The sequence below is a fragment of the Coturnix japonica genome, chromosome 1 (genome assembly GCF_001577835.2).
Source record: "Coturnix japonica isolate 7356 chromosome 1, Coturnix japonica 2.1, whole genome shotgun sequence".
Lineage (NCBI taxonomy): Eukaryota > Metazoa > Chordata > Aves > Galliformes > Phasianidae > Coturnix > Coturnix japonica.
This window is the reverse complement of record NC_029516.1, coordinates 131,894,016-131,916,842: the sequence shown is the minus strand read 5'-3', so window position 1 is coordinate 131,916,842 and position 22,827 is coordinate 131,894,016. Positions and strand designations below refer to the sequence as shown.

The 22,827-nt window shown below is 38.9% G+C and overlaps 1 protein-coding gene across 1 annotated transcript in view; it reads left to right on the top strand.

The window, feature by feature from the left end:
- The window catches only part of GPC6 (glypican 6), a 697,205-nt gene extending 681,973 nt beyond the window's left edge, over positions 1–15,232 (top strand). The window contains exons 8-10 of the mRNA XM_015851542.2: positions 5,602–5,738; positions 14,065–14,240; positions 14,677–15,232. Of these exons, the coding sequence (XP_015707028.1) occupies positions 5,602–5,738; positions 14,065–14,240; positions 14,677–14,879 (516 nt within the window). The 3' untranslated portion in view covers positions 14,880–15,232. The remainder of the gene's footprint in view (positions 1–5,601; positions 5,739–14,064; positions 14,241–14,676) is intronic.
- Positions 15,233–22,827: the final 7,595 nt, after the last annotated feature.

The following is a 22,827-nucleotide window of genomic DNA, read 5'->3' as shown; positions in this document are numbered from 1 at the left end:
AAAATATGCACCTAATCTTCCCATACCTGTTCAGTGGAGAAATGCAAGTGCCTGGAAAAAAAGAACTCTGAGAGAGATCCTTGTTAACAAAATTCAAGCATCTGGGTTCCGTAGTAGCAGCACAGTTCAGCTACCTATGTATAAGTGACTCGTGCCTTTGCGACACCTATAGGAAGCTGGCAGATGTAACAATGGACATACAGGAGACTTTGATCCTCTTTGACAGGCAGCCCCTAAAACTTAGGAGTCTGAGTTAACTGCTTTTGATTAAGCCCAGTTTACAAGGAAAATAGTATCAATTGAAATATCCAGCTATCCCGCACTTATCTGCTTGTGACATATAATTCTTGCAGCAGTTGTGACATTCACATGCAGCAGAGGCATAAACATAACAAGCAGTTACAGACATGTAATGAGTGTTTTAAGCCTGCTGACCGAGACTTTTTAGACAAATTGTTGACCATTAGTCTTAGAATGCTTTTCAGATTAAGCTCCTAATGGACATAAATACTGATCGATGTATGAAAGTCCTGAGCAGTTTTCTGCTGGTATGGCATAACAGAAATCAGTACATAATGATTTGGTTGTTCTTGCTACCTTACCATGTCTGTGACAAAGGGTATGCTCTTCATGATCACACACACAGCTCAGGCTGTCAAGCTCCATATCCTTAGATCTGCTATCAAGCTGCTCATCATTACACAAACTCTGTACCCTTGTTCATGAAGGTTGCAGGGGTGCTGGGTGTCTGGCTGGGGATCTTAGACATATCTAAGGGGAAAACAAGAGCAAGCAATGGAAAATACAGTTGTTCATCTGGGAATGATACAACTTGAAGAAGTGACATAAGTTAAATGTTGCTTGTGAAATCAAGTCCCTGAAATTATAACACCTTCTCACAAATACCCACTCAAAATGTCTCTGAGTGGCTGTACTACCACATACAACCCACACTGCATCATCCAGAGTGGCCCATCAGAGAAGCAGTGTCCAGCGAGTAGTAAGAAAGTGCTTATTTCCAAGGCATAAAGTATCTTCATTGAGATTCTGTGTTCAGATGTTTCTGAGCATCCCCAGGTGGAAGGTACCAGCAGAAGGACAAGCTGCATCTTCTGCTGACATTTCAGAATAAAATCTGACAAAATTTTCAGAGCAAACCAAGAAAGTGTGATGCAAAAATGTTATTAAGAAGAAGAAAAGGAAGATTGTAACTTTTTCTTCTTAACACAAGCAAGATTCTTAATGCATTTATTACACTGAACCAGGGTTGGTTTTGGACACATCTTTGAACACTGTCTTAGCATCTCAAGATGCTCCTCTGACTGTGAGAGTAGGGATTATAAAGGTAAGCAGGGATTCTAAAGAGGTAATAAAACTGGAAGAGCTCTCACACAGACTTGCTATGGAGAGAGGAGGAGGAAATAAGGGAAATTACCTTAAAAATAAAAATATTGGAGTATTGCCTTAAAAATTTGCTTTTTGGCTGGGCACATGTTGTCCCCCTGCTGAGGAAGCATGTTTCCATTGGAAATTACACTGAAGCAAATTCCATAGGAAATTAGCCACCAGCTTCACAAGCACCTTTTTGTGATCTTTCCTGCTTTATAAACCATGATCAGCTCACTTTTAGTTTAGCATGGTATTTTCAGCGCTCTTCCAAATTATCTTGGAGAGATTTTTAAGTTATCTGGATATCCTGAGCTAAAAACAAGGAATTCTACTAAGGTCTGATTCCTGCCAAAATGATGGGCTTGCTTTTTAGTTCACTCCCTTTCTCTGAAGTCCAAGGTGAGTAAAGAAGACAAAAGCTTGGTCAGCTCTATTTACCTGCTTAAAATTGAGCCTGTGCTGGCAGGATTAGAAGCGAACTCATAAGTGGTGGTGTAAATTCTGCAGAGGAATTGCAAAGCCTGTGACTGCCTTGGTCACAGAAGTCAGAGGCAAAAGTAAGAGATTAACTGTTTCTCAATGTGGGTCATGTAAGTATAATATTTCCATGGCTCTGGATATGATTTTCTCTTTGGAAATGATGCAAACATTTAATTTTTCTCACCTACGTAATAGCACTTCCCTCCTGTTAGTAATAATGGATAAAAGCCAGGCTATTTTAATAGCTACTTATTTTTAATATCCATTTACATAATCCTCAAATAAAACAAAAATGTAACTCTTGCACAGCTCTTGGTATATACCTTTTCTTATGAGAGAATATACTCAAGATAATTTTAGTATCTTCAAAGTAGCTGAGGAATGGTTCGAAATTAATGTCAGGGCAATATGAGGGATATAGCTGAGGAAAGTCAGGCTGAGACCAAAGATCCAGCTGTCTGTATCTGAATAAATCTCTGCCAGGGAAAGTGGGAAGGAAATATGTAAAATATCAAAATTGCAGACATCTTGTGTTTAAATGTTTCCACAGAAGTCTAACTACTCTTGAAAGTTAATCCTTAATTCAGAGCATGGGAAATACCAAGGAATCATTTACATGGCCGCAGATCACTAGGGAGATGCAGTAGTTTGAATTCATAAATCACAGGCGGGCAAGGTTAACTGAACCTTTAGTCTCTTTTATCTCATTTTCAGGGGACTGTACATCTGTTACCTATTTTTTAAATGCTGGTGGTGATCAAAATGATGTACGGTGGGAAATATGTAACTGTGGGGATTAGTAAGAGATTTTCTGTGACTATGTTTGAATTCCCAAAACTGGAGGCACTGGAACCCACAGGCAAAAGTTTTGCATATCATGGCACACATTGCATCACCCAAATCTATTCTGAATATAAATTTATAATATAAATATTTCAAGCTTAAAGAGAATAGATTTAGGTTAGACATAAGGAAAAAATTCTACTACAGTGAGGGTGGTGAGGCACTGAAACGGGTTGTCCAGTGGTGTGGTGGAAGCCCCATCCCTGGAGACTTTCAAGGTGAGGTTGGGTCAGGCCCTGGGCAACCTGACCTACCTGTGGTGTCCCTGTTCACTGCAGGGGAGATGGACTAGATGGCCTTCAGAGGTCCCTTCCAACTCCAAGGATTCTATGATTTTATGATCCTATGATTCAAACTCACTACCTGTACATCCTGTAGTCATCAAGAGAGGGTTGAAAATGGTAACTTCCCTCATAGCTGTAATTGCTTTTGCTATTTCTCACTTTTTTTCTTTTTTCTTTTTTTTATGTCAAGTAAATGCCTTCCTCTCTGTAGGCTCAAAAATGGGAGTGACACCTCATGGGGGTACCTGGAAGATTTAATTAACTGTATTTCACCAATCATCGTTGGTAAAGTAAGATCATCTTTACCACACGTACTTCTATAGCACAAAAATATCCTCACTGTTAGGAAATTTAATAGTGCGTTATCTGTATGCAGCAGACATATAGAGTATGCAAACATTATTTAATATCTCTGAAAGTCAGTGGGGAGCGAGATTCTTTATTTTAATTTTCAGAAATGCATTTCTGAGGAGCCTGTGCAGTGTGTCAGCTGTGAGAGCTTCTCAAACTTTTATTCTCTTCTATGAAAATAGGAAGTTTTTTTCTCTGTATTTTGGTCCTTGCACAGGCTGGGGCAGGAAGAGGAAAATCACTTTCCAGTGGGTGTTGACTCATTTGTGGTTCTGAACAGAAGTTTGAAGTCCAAGAGCATCAACTCTAGTCTGATTGTGGTAGAAATCTGAATATAACTTTTAGCATCTGCGTTGTGAGTAGCTCCAAATAACCTCTAGGTAGCAAGGAAGTTACTGCCCTGAAAACAAATTACTCACCACCATCAGATTGCTTTGTGTAAATGGCTACTCAGGAGATGCAATAAATGATAAAAGTCTATCCACTAGGCTCTTGCATTGTCCAAAGGTACATGAATGGACCCTACTTTCTGCAGACCCTTTTCACTACATTTTCAGCAGTTTCTTTAGGATTTCTCCAACTGATTTCCTCCTCTAATAGGTGTTTACACAGCTCTCTGTGAACCCCAAGAAGTAAATCAAGTGCCTTGTTTTAGTTATCTGCACCACTGATGGTGGTAGGGTTTTTATCCATAGCATGTACTGAAGGGAAGTAGGAGGGGATGCTCTCTGCCTGATGCCCAAAGACACCCTACAAGGCATGCATCCTGAGATTGGCCCCACTGCTACTGCAACCTTGCTCACAGTCTATAAACTGGGATTTAATTTTTGGCTCGACAGGGCTCCTCTACTGAGAATATAAAGATTTGCAAACACTACTAGTGTTTGTGTTACAAAACTAAAGCAACTAGAGCTTGGCAAAGAGTATGGAGGAGATTTGTAGGATGAAAAGGAGATTTATAGGATGGCAAGAAATGATGTCAACAACTTACAGCCAAATACTGTCCTACTTATTTCTTACGAATGAACATGCACACGGAGCTTCTGAAATAACATCCTTGGATGTTTCTATTTCCTGGCATAGAAACTGACATTCTACAGAGTTTAAGCACTGCAAAGCAGTGTGGGTCATTTGCTCGGAGAGCTATCATGTCTTCAGAACAAAAGATAAAACAGATAAATAGCCAAGTACAATATTATACCTCAACAACCTAAAAGCCAATCTCAAAAGTGAATGGAACAATGGAGAGCTTTTATTTCTCATATTTTAAAGAATAAAGCTCAGTGATTTCCTTTGAAAGCTATTCAACAAGCTATCCTAAATCCTATTATAGCTTAACATGAAATGTATGTTTCCATAAGAACAACAGTAGCACCAGTCATCCTTTGTAGTCTGTCTTTTGTTATGTTCTCTATCTATTCTTGTAGATTTTTCCACTCTAGTAAACCAATCACAAAACAAGAACTGATAACATTTCAGCCAGAGCATGTGTTAAGTTGGTGCAGGAAATTCAGTTTGCTCCTGCTTTCTACCCGAATCTTGCCAAATTAAATTATTGTTCAAGAGGGAGTTTATAACATAAAGGAACTGTTCCAATACTGTCCCAACATTTCCTGAATGTAAAATCTGTATCCAGCTACTGATATTTATCTGTATCTAATAGCAAAGATGGATTTAGTCTCTGCTTGAATGTATACACAAACCTCTTACTGTTACCAAGATCCAAATGTACTGCAATTTATTCAGCTTATGTGTCTTAAATCAGTTGAACATCAGCTCACTTTTTTAGAACCTGCACATCATGCATCATTTTTTTTAGAGCCTGCACGTACAGGTCTAAATATAATATTTATTTAAGACATGACCAAGCCAGAGGGTGAGATATTTTATCTGATGAATACTGTTTAACTCAACTGACATTCAGCAGACTGTGAGGCATATTAGTTCTTAGACAGATGTATATTTCAGAAAGCCTCAGACAAATTGAGAATAGAAAGAGCAAGATGTAAAATGCTTTTTCTTAATGTCTTGCCTGGAAAAAAAAAAAAAAAAAAGGTGACTTTAATTATTTGCACTCTCTGAACCCAAAGGCACTGTGCCTTGCTCATAAATAGAGGAATTTCAATTTTAGCACTTTCAGTCCTTTTAACTTCCACCGCCATCTATTACGGAACTGTACAACCTCTTATTTAAAATGAAAGCTTATGTGCCTGATGTTTTGAACTGCTTTTCCCTTTCGTTGTCTCTTAACCAGGTAACGGATATTAAAGAGAAACTAAAGCTCTCTAAAAAGTTCTGGTCAACATTCCCCTACACAATCTGCAAGGACGAGCGAGTGACAGCGGGCTCATCAAATGAGGAGGACTGCTGGAACGGCCACACCAAGGCGAGGTGAGGTGGAGCCTTTCTCACCAGGCTCAGTCCAAACCCCCACCAGGCACAGGGCAAAATCAGAAAACAGAGTATTTTACAAAACAGTTTGAAAGAGTGAAGCAGAAAGGGGAGAACAAGAAGTTGTCCACATGCAGCTTGCTGCTAAGATTATCTATTGTCAAGGTGCCATTAGAGCTGGAGTGTGAGTCACTGTAAATGCGCGCAGTGTGCCAGCATGTGAACACAGAAAATGTTCACTGGTCCATCTCCAGAAAGATAATTTATACTGAGATTTCTAAGAGCTCTTTAGCTCCATTTAGCATCCCTGTGTTGGGACTGACAGCTTGTGAAGCAATTGCACTCTTGGGATACCATACTGGGATGAAATAGAAAATTGGAATTTTGGCTCTATTTGCTATTGGCTGGCAGAGCTTTGGGTTATTTGCTGGGAAAAAAAATAGGAAAAAAGAAAAAAAGAAAAAAAAAGACAAGAAAAATGAGAAGAAAAAAGAAAAAAAGAAAAAAGAAAGAAAAAGAAAAATAGCCAGCAGAGAATGAATGCAACAGTTTTAGTCTTCATTACCTTGTGCAGAAACCTTGACCTTGTCTTACTTTGTCAGAAACACGGTGGTCATCTGCCCTTGTTAGCAATGACTTTTCAGTGAGTTTTAATTCTGAGGTTTGTTCAGTTCTGGCTGTGGCTGGGCTGGTGAGAGGATGTCACTGTGGGTCCCAGTTTGGATTTGTCAGTTGAGAGAGGAGCATATCTGATTAACTGTGCTGAGAAAAGAAGAGAGGGACCAGCTCAAGAACCATAACAGAAGCAGATTTCAGGCCTGCAGCAGTGCCTGTGATTCTGGAGAGAAAGGAGGTATTGAGAAGTTTGAGTTTCCATGGTACTACGTGTCATGTCCAGATGCATATGTTAAGATGTATGTGGTGCTCTTTCTATAAAAGAGCAGTCAAACAAACCTGTTGCTATCCCTCTTGTTTCCCATGACCAAGTTTTGACCAAGCTAGTGTTTGTACCAAGTCTGGCCTATTCCTTTCAGCTTTCTTCTGTAGCAAAGCAAACACTCCAAGGTTTGGGGGAGTTCTGTAGATGAGTTTTAAGACTCCCATCCTCCTTTTGCAGTATTTATCTTATGAGAAGCCTGGTTAGTTTCATGGCAGCTCCTCAGATTAATGTTCTGAAGCTGTTCGGTACCTCTCTCCTAAACTGATAATCTTGATTAATTTAACACAAACATATCACTGAATGTGAAATCACAGCTTCAGAGCATCACCTGAAAACACAGTCTCAGCAGACCGAACCACAGCTCTTTAGTTTTCTATTTTGTGTGCATTCACAAAGGAAATGTGTAATTATTGTCTTAGTAAGAGAATTCAATAAATGCTTGAGGTGGAGGGAATAGTAATAAATCAGACAGATACCATAGGATTTCATGGCCTGTATATGAAATAATATTGAAAATGTAATTAGCTTGATATGCAAAATCACCTTGGTGAACAAGGACATTTACTGCAGCTTAAAGAAAAATGATAAATGTTTCTATACTAATACTGACTAGCATCTGATAGCAAATGTTAATTTGCAACAGCAAGGTTGGCAAAATCCGGCCACTATGCATGTATCTATTTCCCTTCAGCGTGTCACCTGTCAAAAGCACCCGTGTGCTGCACAGAGAGTTGCATTCGGAGTTCTGGAGAACATCACAGTGGCTCTTGATGAAAAAGAAAAGGAAAGAAATTTAGTCACCTCCCATTTCCTCTAGACATTAGTACATCAAATGAGATGAGAACCTGGTGTTGATGACTGCAGGGAAAGGAGATTGAAGCTCTTTGTTGATGAGCTCCTGTGGCTGTAGAAAGAATTAGAAACTCTGAATTGCCAGATGCACATTGTGCCTCACATTTCATTTTACACATCACCTTTTGATGGTGCTTTTACAGGAAAACAAGAGATCACAGGAAATGAAAGCTAGGCCTTCTCCTGAGAGAGGCATTATGCCAAGGTCACTTGTGGTTATTGTGGTCCCCAGGTATCATTCTGCTGCCATGATTAATTTACAGTGACACCAGCAGGGGCTAAATGAAGTTTGCCAACTCACAGATAATCATAGGGTAACAGTGTGATCCATTATAGCATTCTGGAAGGCTGCACTTGGCATGTTGCTGATCCCCTGTGAGGAGGGGTTTTAATGAGGTCACATCAGGTAGAAACCAGATAGTATGGAAATAGGAACGCATTCATTTGGTGAACTAAACTCTTATTTTGGAAAATATTTTCTTTTTAAATAACTTCCTCTGATAAAGTGCCTTTGAGAGAGATGCCAAACAGAGCTTCCCATCATATCTGTATTCATAAAAAAAAAAAAAACTTGAATGTAATTTTATGTTTAAATAATGAATGTCTTCTGCCAGCCGTACAGAGGCTGATTTTTTTAAAGACATTTTGAATCCAAAATTATCATTATGACCAGACTTTGAAAGTGTAATGCTTCACTATCTGCAAATAAATCCTTAGGAACAGCTGATGATTTCTTCAAGAATAGATGCTTCCTAGAAATTAAGGAATATTCCCAGAAGTTAAGAAATTTGGGGTTTAGGAGGTTTTAGGCTAAATCCCAGATATTAGCCCTTGAATAAGCAGTGACTGTTACTGCAGTGAGAATGGTAACCAAATCTGCAACTGCTAAGATGCGTGGGAGAAGAGCATCAAATGGCTCTGTCTACCTCAGCCAACTGGTTTCAACCAGCCCACAGGAGAGATGGTGCTCAAGTCAAGAATAAGTAGATAAGACAAAGTAGTCATGAACAGAAAAGACAGGGAAAGCTGAAAAATAAAAAGGAACATTACCATTTTCAATGTTGAATTCAAAATTACAGGGTATTTCACCAAAATGCACACAGGGCTGCGTCTCAGATGGACTGAAATTTTCTCTTCTTGTTGCATCTGCATGAGCACGTGCTTCCCTTGCAAAGAGCCTGGTGGACTCAGCTGGGATGAAGCACTCACTTGCATACTGCCTGTACTGGGAATGCCATTCCTTGCTTGCCAGCAAAACTTGCAGTGAGAATGAGTTGAACGTGCTTTACCCAGATAGACATAGATAACCAGTAAGCACCACTCCTGTAACTGTGAATAAACCACTTCCTGTTGGTGCAAAAACTGCCTCTTCCTTCAAACAAAAACTGGCAGATTAATCATAATCTCTCGCTCCTTTTAACTCCTTAAGCTTTACTCCAACCTGGAGCAGAAGTTGTTGAAAGAGCACTGGAAACACCCTTTGAGTGCTTCCTGAGCAAGCAAAATCAGATGAGGTGATCCAGTTAGCCACACAACCAGTTTTCCACCACACTTATCTTTCCAGACCAGACATGACTACCAACCCCTATCCTAGCCTGTGATAAGCCTGTGCTGCATTTTGTGCTGTATTGCCAATGGTTTGGGGCACATGGAAAAAAAAATGCCAGTACTGCCATAGTGGGATGCTGTAGTTATGCTGTAAGCAGTTGCTGTCATGGTAAAAGCAGAGTCCTGTAAGGCAGGTGTCTTTCAAAAAACAGGGCATTCCTCCTTTCTTGTTACTATTGTTTTGGTTTGGGTGTTTTTGATAGCTATGACTCTTATATAAATTACCTGAAAGACTCATCAGTCATTTTTAGACTTTAAAAGGAAGTAAATACCCTAGAATGTTAAATGGATGTTAAAAACAGAGGGACGCAGAGAAAGAGAAAGTAGTTTTAAGTAGGCTTTATGGTGCTCAGGTATGGTATGCCAGAAGGCATTTTCGTCATGTCTGCTGAGACAAGCAAGAACTGCAGAAAGGCTAAGAGGAATAGAAAGCATTAATATTTTAGAAAACAATGTAGATTACACTAAACTCCTGACATAGCTGAGCAAGGAGCAAACAGCAGAAAACAAACAGCATTATTCAAATTCTCTGCAGGCTGAGGGCTAAGAAAGCTGATTCTTTTTATTTTCTAGGAGGATGCAAAGAACAGATTTGGCTTCAGGTTGGCTTTCTTTTTTTACATTTATATTGGGCATATAGTTCTTGTAACGGCCAGGCATACAAAGAGATCATTAACAAGAGCAGAAGCAGCAGTGAAGCTTAAAATTCACAGGGGTGTCTCCACTTACAGAATTGCAGCGAAAGCAGCTGTGTGTAACAACTTTGCCCAGCCAGCAACAAATCTTCTGTCAAGACGCAGTCCCAAGACAAGGCTTCCAATTCTGTGTGACTTAACCCTACCCCGCGCACATCAAAATGCTTTTGTCAGAATGTGTGCCGTGCTGCTTCTCAGAGACTGTCACTCAAAAAACACCTTTGGGCTGCATGTTTCCATATCCATACCAGTCCTTTGGAGAACAGAAAACAATTCAAAGATATGCACATTCAATATAGGCTTTTATACATTTTTTCCCCCCTGAGGAAGCAGGTCAACCAGTTCAGTAATGACAGCAGAACTCAGTTTCACATTCAGACATGTAAATTCACACATTTAAATGTAGGTGCAGGTGGGTGAGCTTGCAGACAGTAAGTCAACTGTGTTGCCCAAACTAGAGCAGTTTGTAAGACAGGTATGGCACAGGAGACCACCTCCCAGAGACAGGGCAATACCTACAAGAGCATTTCAAAAAGTCACCACTGTCAGGGTGACTGAACAGAGCCCCAGTACCCAGTCAGTGTTGTCACTGAAGCAGGTTCCAGCTGCCTAAACACAGCTACTGCCACATGAGATCCTGTCATGAAGACACTTGGTAATTGGAGAGGTAGAGAAATAACCAAGAGCAACTCAAATTGTACCAGATGTCTGCTTGCACAACTAAATCCCAGCAGATGAAACCTAATGAGCTAGTCATCTGGCCAAAGACATATGAGACCCCAACACCTGTCCCCACACTGCTGATAATTATGCTTCTGTCTGGTATTGACTAGATCTCTTGTTGGCCAGACTGGATGAGACTGAGACTCCACTCATAAACACACTTCTGCATTTAGACATACAAGTTTTGATATCAACATAAACCTAAAGGGTAATCCTCAACCTAAATCTCTAAATTTCTTCCTCTTACACCCTGAATGCCAAAAGGGTCATTTGCCTGGAAATTATACACCTAACTTCTGACTGATCACGCAGTAACAGGTTTCTTGTGACGCACACCCAGGATGGCTAACTTACCCATCAAGGTGATGTTCACCAGGCTGTTCTCATGAGAGGTGAACCACTCTCTCTGTCACCTGCAGAACAAATCAAGGTGTTAGCTTTGCTGGCTGGCTCCCATCCTTTTCTGCACCATGTAAAATATTCAAAATATGGGTGCATCTCTGCCTAAATTAGTGGTTTGTATTATTCATGCTGGATCACAGTTTCATGTGCTAAACCTAAAAACTTAGCTTAGCCACACTAACATGATTACGAAGTGCCTGAAATTTAGTGAATTTACCACAGGTTTGATGAACTGATCTGCATGGCGCTCTCTGTAGAACTGTGTTAACACCCACCTACCCTAAAAACAGGCTTAGATAATAAAGCTTAGATTTAGATGCCTTATTTTATAACTCAATGTAAGCTTACCTTATGTGGAAACTAAGCTTTCCATCACTTCTTATATTTTCCCTGTTTAAAAAAAAGTTTTGTCTTATGGAACTATTGTAATGAAGCTGCTGATTTTGTTTCCCTAGCATCTCATATAAAACCATCATACGCATTCTCAAATAAGTTGTAAAATGTCTTCTTATGTATAATTTATTGGAGTTTTTCCTATGAAAGAAACTGCAGCTCCTCCATGCCAGAAATGTTTAGAGGATCTTCAGATCCTGAGGCGGGTACTGGTGGAGGGGTGACAGATTGATTCCCTTTCTGCAACCTAATGGCTAGTATATTTAATGGTAGATGACCTTCTGAATGACATCAGAACCACACTGATCACAGTGCAGAATATGAACCTCGCTAAAAAGCACTCTAAAACTAGCTCATATTTTCTCCATATAAAAAACTTACTTAAGAATTCAGTACATTCTAATTTTATTTTTTACAACAAGATAAGGAAATCAAACATAAATTAGTCAAAGAAAGCCTGTGAACTTCGGTTGAGAGTTAGCCATATCATCTCACAGACTTTTTGCAATAGAGAGCAGATAGACTTTAATATTAAACAAAGAAAGCAATCCACAAAAATGACCAAGGATTTCAAATCACTATAGCTAGCAGCTATGACGGTTGCTATTGACAAGATACTGGGCATCTTCTCCAAGCCAGTAGGGCAATTCTTATATTCCTACTTTTTTAATCAACCGCACCTTGAAGTCACTGATTTACTTCTAGGCTGAGCAATTTATCTACAGCAGCCATTTCATTTGTAGAGATGCGTGACGGATGGAGATGCTGTTTCTTTGCAGCCCAGAGCTTCCCTGAATGCCAAGGTCTCTGTCCTGCTGCCTTTGGGCAGCTCTGCAGAATCGTTTCCAATTTCTGTCTTTGGTGATTCATAACACTGCAGTCTGCATTCTTCTGTACAAGGGGAAGTGTCTCTGTGTTCTCACTGTACTTAAGTCTGTACCACGGGAGTATGGATGGGATCCCTGCAGCGTTGTTTTTTCTTGTTATGGTACTACTGAAACATAAACATCAGGAAAAGCAATTCAAGGTTAGGCACTTTTTGGCAGTCATGCTTTGTTCTTCTGTGTTCACACTCCCCCAGGATTACTCTCATGTAAGCTTTCAAAGGCCACTGGTGACAAATGAGTCTCATCTTGCGATGCAAGTACCTAGTGTAGTGAGACTAGACCCTTACCTGGCTCAGCAAAGCAGTCATCATTTTGTGAATCACCAGAAGAAACAGAGAAGTTATTTTCCCTTAACCACAACTTCAGCGGGGAAAGTCCTTCCTTTTTTCTTACTTTCAGATATGCTTTTAAGGAATTTATTTATTTTCCAGAGCCAGAAGAGCAAACCACAGACACTAGAGCCAATTTTGAATATGGGTACAGAGAACTGGGTTGGCATCAGTGCGATAAAGTAAAATATTTTAAGACTACATTTGGTACCAGACACTGTGAAAGTTTGCCATTAGTAGGCTAGACTGTGTTATATACCCACAGGAGATGTCCCACAGACATCAGCAGACTAGCTTGTTTTGTTAGCTAATTACAAAGTGGATCATAACCTGATAATGAACAATGAACAACGCTTAGATCAGCCCCAAATCCCTTGCAACCTAAATATGAGGCAAAGAAAGTACTTTAAAAAGAGAAAAAAAACAGAGAAGAGAGAGCAGGGAAACAGGAATGCAGTATTTTCTCATGATGCCATGCCAGCACAGAGAATAATGCCAGTCCTTTTTCAGCCCAGCTGTCGTAAAACGCACAGATAATTTTTAACAGGGAATCAAAGCAGGAAATAAGGTAGCTTTGCTAAGTGCAGAGAGCAGCAGGAGACAAAGTGTGCATATTTAACAAAAGATGATGAAGACTTTTACCGTAGGATGATTGGAGTAATGGGCTGATTTTTGTAGGAGAGAGAGATCTGCAAAAGCACACTTCATGCCTGTGAGCAGCATTAGACTGCATTAGCCAAGGTCATAGAAAGGAATGCTGCAGTAATAAAGGAACAACAAGCTAGGAGCCTGAATAAAAATTCAGATATGTTGATGGATAGCAAATGCCATGCCTTAAATATGTTATGCACAAAGTATGTGAGATAAGAAGGCATAACCTGTTTATAAGGAATACAGACCAAATGAAAGAGAATATTGGAGACCAAATTCACACCACCATGTGTGGGTCTGGATGTCACATAGATAGGCTGGATATGATATTCACTATAGCCAAAGAAAGGATGCAAGGAATGACTGGAGAAGAAAATGAATTAAGTGCCTCAGTTAAATGCGGAGGGCCATAAAGCTTCAAGATTGGCTCCTGAACTGTCCCAGAAAAAGGAATTCATAATTTTTATGCACTAAGAAATAAAAGCAGTAGCATGCACTGTTGAATACTTAGTGTACCACTGTTCGTGTCAGTACAGGATGTGCAGTGACTTACTGCTGGCTGGTGAATCTCTTCTATGGATTATAGTCAGTGCACGTGCTGGGGAGTGTGTGAATAGTTATGAGTTTGGATAGCTTAAATCCTCTCTGCTTTCCACGCAGCCAGGATACTAAAAAGACCCTTTAGAGTCTGTAAAATTAAAAACATATTTTTAACATGGTTTCACTGGAGCCATTTAAGAACTGCATAATCATTGTCAGTGTCAAATTGCTTAGCACAGCATTTACTGTACAGTCCTTATTTTGAAAAGCACTGCATTTAAACTAATCATTCATCATGTTATATAGATACTTGCCTGAGATTATGAATGATGGCTTGACCAACCAGATCAACAATCCAGAAGTAGATGTGGACATCACAAGGCCAGACACCTTCATTCGACAACAAATCATGGCCTTACGTGTCATGACAAATAAACTGAAGAATGCGTATAATGGAAATGATGTCAACTTCCAGGATACAAGTAAGAAACTATTAGCCCTCTTTAAATAAATGTAATTTTGAAATACATTTATAAATCAGTTCTATTTGAATGGTTTTCCTTGGAGTTTGTGCTTTCTGCTGCTGACAATGTAAAAAAAAGTTTTCTTCTGTCCCGCCGGTTCCATTTTCTTCTCATGCTTATCATCATATCAAATGCATCAAGACACTGAGAGCTTTCCATTATGACAGCAGTCTGCTCCTTTTTCAAAAGGGCATTTCAGCACATTAAGTGCCTAATTAGGTGCATCAATCATGGTAACTTTCATCTGGATGCTTTGCTGAACGAAATTTACCATTCCAAACACTTTACCAAGGTGTTCATCCCCACCAGGGTATTAGGTGGGACAAGAATGGAGAAAGGGACAAACACTTTAACCCAAGGCACTCACCCTGTGTTCCTCACTCCCTTGTGCCAGGTGATGAGACGAGTGGCTCTGGCAGTGGAAGCGGCTGTACAGATGACATCTGTCCCACTGAGTTTGATTTCATCATGACTGAAGCACCGCCTGTTGACTCAGACAGGAGAGAGGTGGAGGCTTCAGCCACACAACCCAACCAGTCACTGCAGACATTGCTCTTCGCCTTCATCAGCCTCGTACTACAGAGACAATGGAGATAATCTTGGAACTGGTCAGAGAAACTGTGTTTTAGCTACAGAAACAGCCAACTTCCTTCTTTTCTTACACTCTTGGACAATGGACTATGCCACAAACACTTGCAGTTTTCTATGCGAAGAGAGCAGTACTGCAATCTGCTTCCCTTTTTGTTTTCCCAAAGAGCACCAGGTGCCAGACTGAACTGCTTCCTGTTTTTTGCAGATATCTCTGAAGACGATATCCATTCTTGAGAGAGTTCTTTCTCAGATCTTTACTACAGGAGACTTTCTAAGCTTAATTTCCTTTTATGCTGCAGAAGTAAAAGGATCTTACAGTGAATGTTTTTTTCTTTTTTCCCCTAATGAAAAAAAAAAAAGAAAGAGTGGGGGTGGGAGGAGCAGAAACCAAGGAAGCAGTTTTCTTTATGAGTTGGGCCTAACTCCAGGTTGCTGCCTGTAAGTCTCAAAAATCAAGAGAACAAAAGACAAGAAAGAAAATAATGCAACCGTTCTTCACTGACAGTCGGGTTTCCTTTAGGAACTTCTGTAGAGTAATTCAGGTCATTGGAATGATAGATGCTATAAAGAGGCAGTCTGGATTTTTTTCCAACACTAAAGTTCGGCTCAATGGTAAATGTCTTGCAATCCACCTGCCAACCACTTCAGATTGGTATGAAAGTAGAGAAGCTGAAAAGCAAGTTCTTCTTTTAGTATGATAGTAACTCCACTATCTTCAGAATATCATGTTACAGTTTCTTAGGATTAAATTCCTAATGCTCAGTTTAAAAAAAAAAATAAAAAAATTAAAAAATTAAAAAAATTTAAAAAAAGAAAAGAAAAGGAATAGTAGCACGATTTTGCCTAGCTTCTTTTAGTGTTAATCCATGTTATGCAATTGGCACAAATTTCCACTTAGTTTACCATCAGCCACGGTGGTAATGCTAAACAGCTCTCCTGACAAATCTCCCCTCAAGGGTTTGGGCAGAAAATAATCTCTTGTGATAAAATCTCTTTCCTTTTATCACTGTTCTGACATCAATTAGGGCTTTCTGCTACTATGTTTATTATCCTACCAAGATGGCAGTTCTCTAATGGACTAACAATGGCGACCAGATCGATAGAGTATTTCACATCTAACCACGTCTTTCATGTCACTTAATTTCAGTATCACAGGGATTTCTTCTACAAATTTCAGAACAAACAAATATATAGTACTGACATGGAGATTTCTTTCACTTTTTTAGTCTTAGTATGATCATCTATTTTTATATATATAAATATATATAAATCACAGATTTTAACTTCTTAATTACAAGCTCAGGGTTGACACTTCTTTGTAAAAAAAATAAAATATGTTTGGTCAACCAGCTCTTCTGCTTTTGTGCTACTCTGAAAAGCAACCCTTTAATGACTGGTCAGCACGAAAATCTAAGAAGAGAATTTTTTACATATCCAGTTGTCCATTTCTTAACAGATTTGCAGAGTGCGGGAGAGAAATCTCTCTCATCTCTATGTATTCGTGTGAGCATGGAAGTTTGTGTGATAGGCCTAGAGAAAGACACGGATATTATTCGTGATGGCAAATGTACTCTCAGATTCTTCAAGGATACATTGCTTTAATAATCATTGCCTGAATGGATGTGGTCCTGGCTAGAGTTTCCTTGATTTTTATCCGGTTGCAAGACCAGAGATGGAAGCTATTTAAATCCTGGACAAATGAGAGTAAACAGTTAGACATCAAAGACTTCCCTCCTCCATCATCTACAGAAAAAGAGCTTCTGTAACAATGCTGTGTAGTGGTGAAAAGATTCTGCAGAAGCTTTTTTTCTGATTCTTTTGGTGACTCTAGAAATTGCATAGATAAATTATGGAAATACTGTAAAGCCAGCCAACCACATTACAATTTAACAACAGAGCAGGTAGATCATAACTATTGTAATCTCTTTTTCTTGTCAAATTATAATTAGATATCGATTTAGGCATGACATTAAAGTAGAAAACACATAGCACATGAGGATAAAGGATGCTTAAGCACTTTTACCAAAAAGTATTTACAAACTATCTGTGTAGTAGATCTGATAAAAATGCATAGGTCTTGAGCCACTCATAATCCATTCTTATATTTTCTAATTTGTCTGCTTTGCAGTGTAATGATCTCTTCTTCTTGGCCCAATCTAGTGTGCAGGAGTAACTGGAATATGTTCAGACCAAGCATGTCTTACACCAGACTTAGCAGTGTATAGCCACTCTGATAGCTCACTCTAGAGATGATCTCATGATTCAATGCTTTCAGGAAGTTAAGTAGTATTAAAAACAGTTCTTACAAGCTTTTGTTTTGTTTTGTTTTGTTTTGTTTATTGACTATGGTATAACAGACATCAAGTAGAGGATCTTCCTTTTTATTTTTCCTGAACTTGCATATCATCCTCTACAAAGAGGGAGTTCTTTGGTTCATCTTTATCTACCAATGTACACATCATTTTCATGTCATTAATCCTCTACAACCTTGTTTTATTGTCCCATTGTGTTCTTACTCAGTAGAAACTGATGCTATTTCCATCTGATTATCCTTGTTCTGGAATTTTATCAACAGATGATGAAATCCAGCTGCTAAGGCATTTCCTCCACTGTAGTTTCTCCACACTGCAGATTATGGTGCTGATGGACTCCAATGGTTTTTGTGTTAACTTTGGCCTAGATTTAAGCAATCTGATGACCACATTGGGTATCTATTGTGCTTCCACCTATTTGTAGCCCTCTGGATCATGTGCAAGGGGTAAGAGGAATCACCAAGAACAAGGGGCTTGCCAAAGGCTACTCTCAGTGGGTGAGGAGGTAAATGTTCTAACAAGGAGTTTGTAGGGGAGGCCCTGCTCTACTTGCACTGTATCTTACAAACTGCTCATGAAACAATGGGCCCAGCTAATCTCTGCTGAAATGTGATTGTCTCGTGGGCATTCTGTCAGAAATCTTCCTTATTATTTCTCTGCTTATTTTCCTACTATGCATGGCGATATCTTGTCAGGAGATGGAGATCCCTTTGCATGAGGTATTAAGCATACATTTCTTTAGTAGTCCCAGAAGGTTGAATACTCTCTTTATGCACTGCATTTTCCTAAGATTAAGAGAGCTATTAAATCCACAGACCAAATGAGATTGGGAAGAAAGGAAAGAAAAGAAAAAGAAAAAAAAAGTAATGTTCATAAATGTGAAAATCTACATAATTTCCAATGCTTCTGTTTGCACCTCCTTTACAACCAATAACTCTTCTTTCAAGGTAATTTTTTGGTGTGCTGCAATTCAAATATTTCTCTTCTGCCAACAGCTGATAAAGTAAGGAATAATTAAGAAGACAATTATCCGCATAAGAAAGAAGACTCCAGTCCTAAGGAAAAATACTTTAACTGTATAACCCCTTAACATGGTGCAACTCAGTTTTTTCCATTTTATGCTCTTTTAAGGTGGAGGCTCCTAAAACATTAGTTGCAATGAATCATATAACCAGTGCTAGAGATCTTTGAGTTAATATTAATTAAAACCATTTTGCATTGTCAACAAAGTTTTAGTGTTTAGTGTACAGCAGATTTTTCTATTAATGCCACAGTACATACTTCTGTAACCGCATCGCGGACTGTTTGAGGTCTGGCTACATCTCAAGCATTTCAGGAAAGGTAGTTGGAAAAAGGGGAGGTAAAAATTTCCTACTGAACAGTAATAACAATAATAACCTATGCCTAAGGGTTCTGGTAAGGGCTGATCTATCTCAGTTCCCTAAGAGCATCAGAGAGCTCTGTCCAGAGAAAGCTCCCAAAATCTGAGTGTCATCATACAAAAATCATCCCAGTTCTGTGTGATTTTAGGAAGCATCATTACAGCTGTGCCTTCCCATGGCTGTGTGAACTGGTTTGAGCTGCTTCCATGTAAGATGGCTATGATCAAGAGCTGCTGCTGCTGAGAGATGGGCTGCTCATAGTGTCTCAATGGGCAGCAGTTGCCTTCAGTTTACTAACTGACCCTGAGTCATTACCAAATGTATCTATACTTATTCACTGAGACTTTTTTATTACTCTAACATGGTAAAATAAATTACAGCACTGATGTGAGTTGTGTTTTTTGTTTTTAATCCACTTCCACAGGTGAGCCATCAGAAAAGAACGCAGAAAACTGTAGAATGATTCTGATGAGAAAATCAGGTTTCTGCAGGTTTCATTATAGTTATAGTAATAGTCTCGTGCGGGTTGGAAGGGACCTTAGAAATCATCGAGTCCAACTCCCGGGATTCGAGCCTCTGTGCTGCAGAGCGGCACTTCTACCACTTGCACCACAGGGGGGATTCAAACCCCAGGCCCCTGGTGTTGCAAGGCGGCATTCCTACCACTTGCGCCACCAGGGCACACAATTATGGAAACAAACATCTGGATAAACTTCAGATATCAAGAATAAACTCACATTTCTAAAACTGCTAGTATTTATTTATGAAGCCACAGATTTTCAAACTTGCTCTATGAGAATTAAAACAGTTAACAACAGCAAAACATCATGTAGCATTGCAAAACCCCTAATTTCGAAGGGAAATTGAAAGGCTAAGTCAAAGTTATAGATTTAAGAATATGATGTCAAAATGCAATAGCACTGTAATGTATACGTTCAAGAAAATTAGGGCAGGTGATGCACCAAATAAGGCAATGTTTCCATTCCAGCTGCTCACACTGGCTGTGATGACTGCGTTAACATGTATTATTATGACTCTTCAGAAAAAATGGTGATGAAGTCCATAGTGCTGCAGTAATAGAGTGTGTGGAAGAAAAACAGAATGATGTTAACTCTTCTCATCCATTAAAAAACATAGGAGACCTGATGGAGAACAAAGAACTCTTATCTTGACTTTAAAAATAAACTTCTAGCATCAGACAAATGAGATGATCTCAAATTTATTCTGTCAGAATGTTTTCTGGCAGTCCACTGTATTCAAATCTTCTGAACAATGTGAGTAGGCAGTCAATTGAAGGTTATTTGCCAGTGTAACGTGAATGTGAAACATTTGTATACAGAAGTTACTACTTCTCTACTGAAATGACTACATAGTTTACAATTCTGATCATGTATCCCATGTGGCTGCTTAGCAAAACGTGTATTGTTTGAGTGAAATCACATCCCTGCTAAGGAAACTGAGAGCTTTGTCACCAACTTCAGAAGATGTTTGCTGTAATCAGGCTGAGAAAATAAGTCCTTGTTATGGAAGTTACTCATATTCAATGTCTTTCTGACTTTCAGGAAGACAGCAACATTATCCATATAAAATTGACATTATTGTCTTTGCCCGTGTGTCCAAATTTTACTTCAAAGCAGTCACAGTTCATGCCCATCTTCCCCAGAGCTGAGGTCTCTATATTGCCAAGAAGGTGAAAAAAGTCACATGGATTTGTCCATAGCTTGAAGTCTACATCATTAAATCAAACCAGTTTAAAAAAGAAAAGAATAAGAAAAAACAGGTCGGTGTTTCAATCAGCTCTCATTTCAACTTACTTTTAATTCTCTAGCATTGATACTTAACAGTGCAAGAAGGATGAAAGGCTCTTGTTTCACGGCCCACTGGATTTATTTTATTTTTTTTTTCTGCTTGCTTTTCCTCCTTTATTCTGGCACCAGGAAATCTGTGAGACTTCATGCTTTAAGTGCTTGGCAGAATCCAGTGGTGCTGTTTGTTTATCAAACTAAGAACAGATGCCTTAGCAAAAGAAGTTGTCCTTACCGTAGGGAGGAATGAGGAAAAGGAAGTTTTGATAGCAAAAATGAGGTACAGGATGGCAACTTTTATCTTGAATATAATGAAGTGCCTCTGTCAGTAACTCAGAGGGTCTTTAAATCCCAAATTTCCAGGGAAGACAAATCCACTTCATTTGAGAGAGAAAAAAAGTACAAATTTATAACTGGATAAAAATATAACAACTGAAGAATGAGTGAGAGAAGCAAAGACTTCACAGTGATGCCAGGCAGATAGATGATAACAGGAGGACTAACAATAGCAGAGACTGGAAGTCACACTAAGAACATCTAGTGTTCTTCACTTCTTTCCAGCTCTTACTTTTGATCTACTGTCAGTGAATTTTCTGTGTAATTATAACCATCCACTTGTGTACATACCAAAGACCCAAATTCAGCTTCACAAACCAGCATCTACAGGACCCCTCTCTCTCTTCTTTGTTTCCGGGTACTTTACCTACTTATCTTTCAGTATGTGAGGAAGAATTTACTACCTAAAACAGACTTCTGTGTCTTTCCTAGCATTTTACATAAAAATATCAATTATTTTGTAGCAGGATTCCTTCACATTCTCACAAAAATAACGTGATTTCATTATGCATCTAGTGTGCTTTCTTATCAAGATGACCCTCATGTGGATTTAGGAGAAATCCAATTCCACTAGTTGAACCAAGATTTAGCAGAGATCTCCCAAGTTCCCAAGTATCCCAAACACCAGGTTATAGATGAGCTCTGGCATTGTTCCCCTCTCTGCTTCTCATTCTCCACCTCAAAGCATCATTCTGGCCCAAGACAGATATTTGTTGCAGTTGGACTTGATGGTCTTGAAGGTCATTTCCAACCTGATCAATTTTGTGATTCTGTGATTCCCATCTGGCTCTCCCTACTCCTCAAGCCACACATCCTTTTCTGTCTTGGAGCTACCAGCAGCCCTATCACCATTCTCTTCTCCAGGTTGAGCCCCCTTCAGCCATTTTAGTTCAATGAATTTCCTGTCTCTCTTCCCCAGAGATTTTGGTAGAATTTCTATGCTTTTGGTAGAATGTCAAGCTGCTCTTTTTATTATTTAATTATTATTTTTTTTCTTTTTTTGGACAGAGAATGTAGCAACAAAGAAATCTGGCACTTCTTTTTGTATTTGTTGTTATTTTGTTTGGGGCTTTTTTGCCTTTGTTTTTCAAGGGGTGTGAGGTTTTTTTGTTTGGTTGGTTTTTTGTCTATCAAAATCTACCTTTAGCTTTTATTCTCTGTTCTAAGCATATGCTCCAAGGATATGCTCTTGACCATCCTGATGGTCATAAATTCTGATGACCCTTTTTTCAATCAAATATAACATTACAGCTTATACATGTTACTCACTCATTTAATCATGGCAAAACGCTGTGTCTTCCTTGTAATTATAGCATATAGTTTGTGTGTCGTTGTCTATTGTGCTGATGAGCCAACAAAATCAGTAGAAAGACATTTATGGATTTTTTATGTCAGGATAACCTTAATAGGTAGCGCTATCAGGAAAATTTACTAACAGTTTTGTAAGTGTTTGTTTTGAGGTTTGGTACTAGATTTTTTTCCCCCTCTTACTCCAGTTTAATATTTTGAGCTTTGATTTTTTTTCATTTTGGTTGTGTGTGTATTATATGTATGTAAAATGAACTGTTATGGTCTTTAGAAAGCACAGACAAAAACTGAGTGGTCAGTCTATCTTAATCTTCTTGGATGAACTCTGGACCCATGAATAGTCTCAAAAATCTGCCCAAAGAGAAGTTGGACGAGTTCAGATCTCAGCTTTATTCTATTAGTCAAGCTTGAGACAGTAAAAATATCTTGTAAATCGTCTGTGAATGCATGTATGCATGGGGAGGCAGGGAAAGGAGCACTTTCTTACATCTCCAAAATATTTTGAAGATTCTTCCCAGGTTTCCCTAATCTGAACACAAATTTACAAATGAAAAGTTATCATTCAGGTGTTCAAGGAACTCAAACAAATTAAATGATGGACTTTTATATACGCACTCTTTCCAGGTTACTTTGCTTTGTTGGTAAACAATATCGTTTAATTTCCACTTGCAATTTTATTACATTTAGTAAATTCAAAGAAAGCATTTTGTTTAAATAGGTCAGGTGTCTTTATTTTTGCTTCAATTGACATTTATAGTTTCTTGTTAAACTTTTACGATTCCAGACGTATGAACATCACTTGAAAGCATGC